Source organism: Loxodonta africana, chromosome 25, assembly GCF_030014295.1.
Source record: "Loxodonta africana isolate mLoxAfr1 chromosome 25, mLoxAfr1.hap2, whole genome shotgun sequence".
NCBI lineage: Eukaryota > Metazoa > Chordata > Mammalia > Proboscidea > Elephantidae > Loxodonta > Loxodonta africana.
The window spans coordinates 24,044,393-24,055,076 of NC_087366.1; the positions used below are offsets into that span (position 1 = coordinate 24,044,393).

At 35.3% G+C, this 10,684-nt stretch overlaps 1 protein-coding gene across 14 annotated transcripts in view; it reads right to left on the reverse strand.

The window, feature by feature from the left end:
• The window catches only part of RALGPS2 (Ral GEF with PH domain and SH3 binding motif 2), a 248,678-nt gene that overhangs the window by 39,109 nt on the left and 198,885 nt on the right, over positions 1 to 10,684 (reverse strand). For all 14 annotated transcript variants that reach the window (XR_010319389.1, XR_010319387.1, XR_002785980.2 and 11 more), the window contains 2 exons: positions 3,500 to 3,637; positions 1,682 to 1,772 (listed from right to left, as the gene is read on the reverse strand). Coding sequence is in view for 6 of the 14 variants with exons in the window: in XM_003410872.4 (XP_003410920.2) it covers positions 1,682 to 1,772; positions 3,500 to 3,637 (229 nt within the window). In the remaining 8 variants the exon portion in view is untranslated. The remainder of the gene's footprint in view (positions 1 to 1,681; positions 1,773 to 3,499; positions 3,638 to 10,684) is intronic.

Sequence of the window (10,684 nt, forward strand, 5' to 3'; positions counted from 1 at the left end):
TGATTTCGACATCATAGGGACCCTGTAGGACAGAGCAGAACTGCCCCACAGGGGTTCCAAGGAGTGGCTGGTGGGTTTGAACTGCTGACCTTTTTGGTTAGCAGCTGAGCTCTTAACCAGTGTGCACCTGGGTTTCAACTTCAATGGTTATAATTTATCATTTAATATTGGGCAGAAACTTCTTCAACTTCACTATTATTTAATAGTTAAAATGTAACTTCTTTTAAATTCAGTAAGGTTCTTGAGCCAGATAAAGAAATTTTTAATAGCTTACTCATATTTTGAATTTTAAGATAATATATTCTATATACCTCATTAGACCAAACATGTATGTTTATTCTATATAACTGCAATGCCAGTAATTAGAGAAATGGGGTGAGAAAACCGTGGCAGACATAAGAAATGGACCATCAAACTCAAGAAGCTTATAATTTAAGGCAACAACAGACTTGTGAAACAACTCCAGCCCTGAAGCTGATCCATCGACCGCAGAGATTTTCAAATAAGTTACCACGTAAAAACTTTTGTAAAATAAAAATTGGTATGCAAATATAAAGTGGTAACATTTTGGTGTGGGAAAAGATTACAATAAAGTTATTTGCAAACATTAATAACATTTTAGATTCACTGAAGTATGTATTCAGAGCATCTGTAATATATTTAATATTTGAAGAAAAACTACGGTTGTTTTTCAGAATTTCCAGTCTTTTATGGGGACTAATTCTATTCAGCAGCATTCTTTAAAAATTGTTGAAACCTATGGAACAGGGAGGTTGCTAATCACTACCATATGAGACAAGAAAGACGAATGTATACATATGTTAATAATGAAAAACAATCTAGTCTCACTTTGGTAAAATGTTAAAACAGAAAATATTTGCAGAAGACAAAGATCAATTTAAAAGCTTGGGAATAACTGATATAATAAAGTTAAGAAAAAAAAAATTTTTAATTAATGAATGCAGCTAAAAGAAAAATGAGAAGCCTCAAGAGAAATAAGCTCTATATCCTCACACCTTTTGAAAAAACCCTAGCAGTTATAATATATAGCATGCAAATGCATGATAAAAAGGGTTACTAATTTAAAAATTTCCTAAGTTTGGGCAATACTGTGAAAGACAGGGAGAAAGAAATGGGTATCAGCTATTTAAAACGTGATTTAAAATAATTCCTAACAAAGGACTTGCTATGATATAGTGAAAAAAGTAACTAAGTGTGATGCTACACTGGGGAAATTTGTCTCTTATCCAAAAGCAAGAAGGTTCAATATTCTCTCAATACAACAACAACTGAAAACAAGCTCAAAAAATTACCATTAAAAAAGGAGTAATTTCTTAATTTTTTAGACTGTTTCGTTCAATTTCAGTGTGTTATGAGCTAAGTTTTCATAAAAATTCAATGCCTAAATACATGGAGAAAGGAAGAAATTTAAATCACTACATTAACTATCAAACATTAGCTCTCAACAACTTAAAATACTTTTTAATAAAGGAATAGATATTTGTATATTGGCTCAATTATACCGTGATGATACAGTGATTACCTTTACTATTGCGAATTTACCACTGTAGCAGACATTTGTATGACATTCATATGGCACAATGTAAATGTTAAATAAGTGGGATGGAAGGGTGGAAGACAGGACAAAACCATACAAACCACCTCTGAAGATCAAACCTACTTGTAATTATCATCTTCCACAAACTTTTGTAGTTCTTCTATATACTGAACAGAGTTCAGATATTTTTGGACATGAGGCAACATGGGAATATCTAGGCAAAAAGTGATAAATAATTATCCTGTGAAGTACACCATAACCAAAACCTTAAAAGTTAACTTTGAAAAAACAGTAATTTATCTTATAATGTACATTTTAAACAAAACTTTAAAAGTAAAGAGAAAAATACATTTAAAAGTAAATTAAGACCACATGGCACCAAAATTTAAGTTAACTCTAAATCAAGAAAAAAAACAAACCCGTTGCCGTCTAATTGATTCCGACTCTGCCCCACAGAGTTTCCAAGGAGTGGCTGGTGGATTTGAACCGCTGACCTTTTTGGTTAGCAGTCATAGCACTTAACTACTACGTCACCAAGGTTTCCAAATTAACTCGAGAAGGCCATTATTGAGGTAAACTTATTTGATGTTAAACTGAAAGTAATTTAGAAATCTTACCTGGATTGTAATAGAGAAACCAATGAGTTACAGAAAAGTATTAATAGCACCGATAAAAATTATAGTTGCACATTGTTTGTATAATATTTTATAAAACGGCTCCATTTACAAAGTCTCATTTCAGAAATTTCACAGAAAAACTTGGGGACTTCATCTTAAATGCAAGATGTAAAGTAAGTTTTTTTTTTTTTAAATAAACCTGGCTCCCATGTGTAAATGTATTTCCTCCCCCATGCATATATTTTAAGTAAGATTAATTTAAGATTATAATTTGGTGTTATATTAAAAAAAATTGAGGAAAGGCTAGAATAAGAAAGTATTTTATTTAATTTTCAGTAAGATGCACCCTGTCTCCAGATATATTTTTAGGTATAGATGCATACAAATGAAGTTAACTTTGAGGCAAATTTATTTTAAACAAACCAAATACGGTAACCTCGCTGTTCTACGCATCATAAAAACTATATATGGGATCTGTTAAAAATATTGTAACTACTAGGGTTAAGAATAAAAGTTTAATGGCATCAATATATTTTTAATGGTGCCAAGTTTAAAGGAAAAGTGATAGCCTTCTGATAAGTAACAGTAAAAATAAAAATATTGGTAGTGATACTGTGGAGACACTGTTCTCAATTCAAATGCAAAAATAAATACTAATAAGCATGACGACACAGCCTTAAAACGTCCAAATACAAATGACAAATTTGAAAAATACCAACAGCCAACTTTATTCCCTATCAAACTGGAAGCATCTAAACATTTTAAAAACATAAAAAAAAAAAAAAGCCTTTTCTAATCATTTGGGTTGCCTTAGCTCTTTCCAATGTCTTTCCATAAAATACACCTTGGAAGAGAATTGGTTACTCAATATCTGATGCAAAAAAGCTAGTTGAATGTCACTAAGATCAAGGGTCACAGCTTCTTCTCTAACTGAAAAAGATAAGATTTATATAGTAGATAAGGGAGATCAAATGAGATGAAGATAATATAAAATAATTCTGTAAACGATAAAGAGCTAAATGACTGTTACGTGGCAATGTAGTTACTGCCCTTGTGCCGTGTATGCAAAAGAGCTAGAGAACAAAAGATAGAAGTTAAAAATTTTAAATACTAAATACTTCAATTCCTTAAGAGCAAGATTTTGAAAAGATGCAAAGTATTAAATGATGGAATAAAAAAAAATAACTATTTTCTTCCTTCATGTTAGGGTGGAAATAAGAAATTGATGCTCCCGGCTGTGTGAAAAGTGGCCTTTGGTGTGTATGAATCAATCAGCAGAACCATAGCGTGATAATGGCTGAGCCTCACCCCCCAACAAACTTACCATATTCACAGGACTGCTGTAAATCAGAAATTATTCTAAGGATGTTATTCATTAAATTTGATCTTTGCTCATTTTCTAAAATGCTGCCAGTTGATGGGTACGCTGAATCAATGTATGTTAAATCTGACAAATAGATACCTGAAACAAAATTAGATAAATGAGCGTTTTCTTACTTGTAGTTTGGAAGAATATGAAAAAGTAAAGGGGAGGCAGAGTTCGTTTATAGCTATGTTTCAATATATGTCATATTTAAAATATATTGTTATTAATGTACTGCAGCCTTATTAAAACATAACCACTGAAACCTAGATTCCACAGAGTTGGAGGTCAGACATGCGAATAATACACGTTTCTTGTAAATGTCTTATTTAGATAAAATGTCTTCTTACGATACCATTTAAAGTATGGTTTGATCCTGGAGTTAGAAAACGCCAGCACATGTGGGACCTGAAAGAAAGAACCTGAGCTCTTGAACTGGCTCTCCCGCAGATTAGCTGTACAATGGAGACAGTTATTATAATCTCTCTGAGCCTCAAATTTTTGCATCTATTCAACTAGTACCTATTTCCCAAGTTGTGGTAAACCTGAAGATGTTAAGGAGAGTTCTGTACCTTTTGCCGTGAGTTGGTAACTACCATCATTACAGTCTTAAGTACTTTGAAAATTGTCTCATCCGGATAGAAATGTCTTAGAGATCAACAGTTAGGTTTCTGAGATAGTCCATGTGACTACAAACTGAAGTTAATGCTTTCCTACTCCTTTTTCTCTATACCAACAACAAAAAAATCCTCCCCCTGCAAGTAATTTGGTTGTACTAGTCCTGGACATGCAAGGTCACTGTATTAAAAATATTTTCTGAGTGTCACTATGCACACGTAAAATGTATAAGTACATCACTATAGTTAGAGAGAAAACACATGCTTTCCTTCTTTTACCTCATGACTCCACATTCATGAATTCTCAGGGTAAATGTAACCAAAATGATGTACTCGTTATCTTCCAAATAAGTCCTACTTTTTTCTCACACCACTTCCTTCACTTTGGATGTTTTCTAGACTCATTGCTGCCCGTTCTAATCTTATTATTTTTCAGATGATAGTTGTGTGTCAACTATTCTCTGCTTTTCTCACAGATTCAAGGACAGGAACTTAGCAACTACCTAGTCAAAACCCCTCTTTCTATAGATGAAGAACTTCGGGTTCACAGAACTTGGGTGTCTAATGCCATACAACCTGTTAGTGAGAGAGCCGATCACAAACAGGCTTCCCTTGTAGACCACGCATTTTGTTACACAATGTTATAAATGCACACACTATTCATACCATTCATGTGATAATTTTTGACTTTAGAATCTCTTTAATTATTTAAAATTTCTTATATTTATATCTTAATCTGTTCAAGACTAAAAACTCATTTAAAGCAGCTACCCTATCTTACACTCTAAGAAACCCAATATGACAAGAGTAGAACTATCCCATATGGTTTCCTAGGATGCAACCTTTACAAGAGCAGGTTGCCAGGTCTTTTCTCCCATAGAACGGCTGGTGGGTTCAAACCTCAAACCTTCTGGTTAGCAGCCATCAGGGTCTTGTTTTGACAATAAGTACTTAATTTTTGCTAGTTGGCATGGCAAAGCTTTTACTCATCCTAGCACCATTCCTTTCTACTTAGTAAACCTGTATGGTATTCTTTAAGCTACCCATCATACATACTTTTTTTTCTTTAGGGAACCTCAACTAATTCTATGACCCCAAATGAGTCTACAGCCTAGCTCTTTTCTTCTTCTTCCAATTTCATTTGTTTCCTCTATTATTACTCATTCCCCACTGGCTCCATTCCCAGAGCCAATAAAACAAACAAACGAACAAGTCGCTGTTGAGCTGACTCTGACTTGTGGCAACCCTATATGTATCGGAGTAGAACTTGTTCCACAGGATTCTTAATGGCTGCCCTTTCAAAAGGAGGTCACCAGGTCGTTCTTCTGAGGTACCTCTCGGTAGAATCAAATCTCCAAGCTTTTGATTGGCAGCTGAACGTGTTAACCATTTGCACTTCCCAGGGAATATATACACTTAAATTTCCCATTTGAGAAAATAAAATAAAAGCAACCCTTCCTTTAAACATGATCCCCTCAAGATAGGACCCTTGCCTCCTCCATTCAACAAACACCTTGAAAGAGAAATACAGCACAGTACCCTTACTGCTTTATTTTATGCTTCATTCTATTTTTAGTGTAATATTTGATACATATACAAGTTTACATATGTCAGGAAAACCTGTGAAAGACTTGAGCTTATTTTGTGTACGTGTGAGTAAATTAAATAGCGATATTTGTAAAGTGGTTAGAACAGTGTCCAGTACACAATAAGTGATTTATGAGCATTTTTTAAATACATTTAAAAACCACAGTCTTCTGCAACAGCTTTCTCTCTCAGTTTTGTTTCTAAGATTCATCCATGACACTAAACCCCAAAAACCAAACCCGCTGCCGTCGAGTTGATTTCAGCTCATTGTGACCCTACAGGACAGAGTAGGACCGCCCCAAAGGGTTTCCAAGGAGCGGCTAGTGGATTCAAACTGCTGACCTTCTGGTTAGCAGCTGAGCTCTTAACGATTCCTTAAGTTGGGAAAAACTAATGTATAACTATATCACAATTTACTTATTTTACTGTTGATAAGATTTTTGGGTTATTCCCCTCTCCCCTCATGTTGCTATGGACATTCCTCTATGTGTCTCCCGGTGCATATGTATAAGAACTACTCTAGGACATATACATATATATACACACATACCTAGGGGAAAAGTGAGGATGGCAAGACTACAAAGCCTCATACTTAGACATGTTATTAGGAGGGACTAGTCCCTGGAGGAAGACATCATGCTTGGTAGGGGATCAGCAAAAAAGACCCTCTATGAGATGGACTGACACAGTGGCTGCAACCATGGGCTCAAACATAACAAAGAATGTGAGGATGGTGCAGGACTAGGCAGCGTTTTGTTCTGTTGTACACAGGGCTGCTATGTAGTTATCTTACAGTTGTGACGTGATGGCACCTAACAACAAGATATATTAAAGGAGCCCTGGTGATGCGGTGGTTAAGTGCACGGCTGCTAACTATACAGTCAGTGGTTTGAACCCAACAGCTGCTCTGAGGGAGAAAGATGTGGCAGTCTGCTTCCATAAAGATTACAGCCTTGGAAACCTTATGGGGCAGTTCTACTCTGTCCTATAGGGTTGTCATGATTTGGAATTGACTCAAAGGCAATGAGAGGAAGATGTAGTAATGTTCAACTATACGGAACAACGCGACATTTTTTTTTAAAGTAGTAACAATTCACATTCTCACTGATAGTATGCAAGAATTTCTGCAGATTGACATTTGTGTTAATACTTGGTATGGTCAGTCTTCTTAATTTTTGCCAATCTTGTTGAGTATAAAATTGTAATTTGCTCATTTAAAATTTCATTTCCTTGATTAGTAATGAAGTTAAACATTTAGCTTAAAAATGACTTTTACTTATTTTTTCCTCTTAGGTTGTCTTTTTCTTACTGATTTCTAAATCCTTAATTTTTTTTTTTAATCCTTTGCCAGTAATATGTTAACCAGTCACTCTTCAACTTCAATCTATATCTACCATACTACTGAAATTCTGGCAAAAACCTTAATGACCTCCTCATTATTAAATCCTTAGTATTTTTCTTCATCTACCCCATCTACTTAATCTCTGCAGTTTTTTTTTTTTTTTAACCATTCCTTTATATTTAGTTCCTTGGTCTTTCCTGGCTTGAACCTTCTTTTTCCTCACGTTCTTTGGAAGCTGGTATTCTCCATGGTTCTGTCATTAATCTTCTCACACTACTTGTACTTTCTCTGTAGTATCTTACAGTTCTGTAGCTTCAACCATCACCTAATCACTGATGTCTTTCCAGCTCTCTCTATAGAACTGTGCTTCTGACTTTCATTTTCAATTTAACATGCCAAAATAAACTTATTTGTCCCTAAACATCTGCCATTCCAATTTCCTACCTTAGTTATAGTGATATTACTAACTACTCGAGTTAGAAAGCTCAAAACCAGGAGGAACTTAGTATCTTCCATTTTTCCAGATGAAGCTATTATTAGTGAATGTAACATAATCACTAAATGATCCAGGAATGTATTATATAATATAAATAAGAGACTAGCAGCTGGCATCTCATCTGTCCTAGTAAAAAAAAAAATTTTTTTTTGTCCTAATGTTTTAAAATTCAGGAAATAGCATAGGAAAAATCTAAATGATTCTCTTTTCCTGAAAAATTGGAAGACCTGGCAACCCTGTCTCATGATCCTTGGTGGTGAAAGTTTATCACCACCCTTACAGGCAGTCCCTGACTTGTGATGGGGTTCCACCCCAACGGCTCCATCATAAGTTGCTTCTGATGTTAATTACCTCATTTTTCCCCTTAGTTTTCAATTATTATTGCCTTTTTATTATCAGTATCTTTATAAATCCAGTCTATGTCTTTGGGGGTTGGGAACACTACATATAATTACAGATGTATTTTAACGTTGTACGTAGTACATACTACTAACGATAAGATGTTTAAAAAAACTACAATCATAAGTGCAGTTCACTGGAACTCAACCAAGTTGTAATGGTCTTAAGCGCGGTTCACTATAACTCAAGTATGTTGTAAGTCAGGGACTAACTGTATTTTTCTCTATTATTTTACTTCTGGCTTACTTCACTTATTTACATTATCTGCTTCATCCTTGTGAGCATTTGTTTTTATAGGCCCTTGAGTTTTCAACCTTGTATAACTATTTGTTATAGCCAAACCAAACCAAACCCATTGCCATGGACTAGATTCCAATTCATAGCAATCTTATAGGAAAGAGTAGAACTGCCCCACAGGGTTTCTGAGGCTGGAATCTTTACGGAAGCAGACTGCTATATCCTCCTCCCGTGGAGCACCTGGTGGGTTCAAACTGCCATCTTTTTGGTTAGCAGCTGACAGCTTTAACCACTGCGCCACCAGGGCTCCTATTTATGTCACAAGAATTAAAAAACAATTAAGACTAAAAATGTGAAAAGGGCAGAAATTAAGCTCAGATTTTAAATAAAAGATGTGGATCGACAAACATTTGATGGTATGGCGTATCAGAGACAGAAAAATAGCCCTAGCTAGGACGGCGGGGAGGCGAAAGCACACGGCATGTGTAGGAAGCAGAAGCGCAAACGTTCAATCTGGAAACAGTGTTCAGCAGCTCTACGATTCACTGAGATGCTGTGGCATGATGCTTTGGAGTCTGATGCAAATCCCAGTCCCACTAATTAGTAGCTAAGTGTACAGCCTCAGACAAATTACTTACAACCATTGAGTTTATGTTTCTTCAGCTATTAAGATATTCAAAAACATTTCTCAATTTAATGTAAAAATAGTAGCATAGTTGGTACTCAACAATTCCCTCCCCAGCACCTCAATTTCAGCGAAGAAACTGGGCCAGAGGTAGGTATGATGGCTTGCTTAAGTTCATGTAGCTAGTAGAGAGTCAGATTTCTCTTTTTTTCACTCAGTTCAGGGTTATGTTTGCTTTTAAACCACACCACAACAATAACAAGAACGACCTTAGTCAAGTGAGAAAAGCAGTATTGTAGAAGAGGAGGAGGTGACTTTATATAACACCAGAATTTAAGTTTAAAACGTATTAAGTTTCTGAAAGAATGTTATATATAGATGTCTATTTGCTTTCGATAATCTTGTGTAAAAGCAGTTTAATCTTAGGAAACATTACAAAGTTAAAATATAACATATTACAATGTCAGCTTTCCTGTAAGTCTGAGACCTTCTAAAATGTCAACTTAGCAAAATGCTTAAAAATTTTAGGCTTTAAAGCATATGGTATTTAGGGGGTTGCCACCTGACAAAGTCAGGCTCTTGTGCTAACGAAAAACAAACTCATCAGCCTGCAACTTCTTCTAAGTGAAGTTGAGAACACTGTTTTTTCAGTGTTCAATGTAAAAGACTTCTGGCCAGCAGACTAAAATATTTGTTTTATAATTGCCCGCTGAACTATGACAGTTTGTTTCCAGATGGTGCCCTTCCTTCAACCTGCACACAATCTTTCCTTGTTCATAGCTATTCAACCTCCTGCTGATCCCACTACCCCCACCCTATTTAAGGCAACAGAGAGGAAATCCTAAGGAGATTTCCCCCACAGTCGCTAGCAGCTTTTCTGGTGACGTAATACGTGGGCTGAACCTGAGACTACCGCGAAGGAGAGGGAATCACTATTCGAGGGTACTGTATGTACAATCTGGGTCAGCTGCAGCTGGTTACTGCATTTCTCCATGTGGCAGACAGAGCAAAGCCATGATGCTTTCCTTGCTGGATTAAAGACAGCCCACAGACCAGAACTTCCACTATACTATTTAAAATTACATAGGTGGCTTGTCAAAATCAATGGATTAGTACTTTAAGAAGAAAAAGACGTTCCTTATTACAGCTTGGATTCAACGGTCCAAAACAAAAATGCAGTTGCCATTAGAGTCACAGATGAACAAACTTCATTTTTAAAATCAAGGATAAGGGCAGCAAGTTTCTGGATTCACTTTATCGACAGATACAAAAAGGTATTTTAAAATTTCTTTTTATTTAAAAATACTATGTATGTTGACATGCATAATTATTTTACATTTGTAGTAGCAATTTCCAAATCTCTTAGAACACAAAGAACTTGGGAGCATACTACAATTTCATCTGATACCGGTTTTCTTTTGCATTTTTATGTAAAAACTGGTCATTCAGTATGTTATGAGGTTACCGCTTATATTATTTCAGGTTCTATGTAGTGGTTATTTGCTGGATGTAATTATATACTGATGCATACATGCTGGGTTTCAGAAAACAAGTACCTTAAAGACACTAGAAATTATAACAAGAAATTCAGTGTATATGGTTTATAGCACCCTGAATAAAAACAAAGAAATACAAACCAAAGAAGAGGACTGTAAACATGGTTAACTTCTCTTCAGGTAACTACAGTACGTGTTCTGAAGAGTCATATATACTGTTGGATTTCTCAAAGTACAGTTACAAAAAAAGCCACGAAGATATAAAAATAGCTGAAGGGTAACAACACCTCAATTTCTACAGCAACCAACTATTAAGCAGAAAATTCTACTCAAGATTTAAGATATAC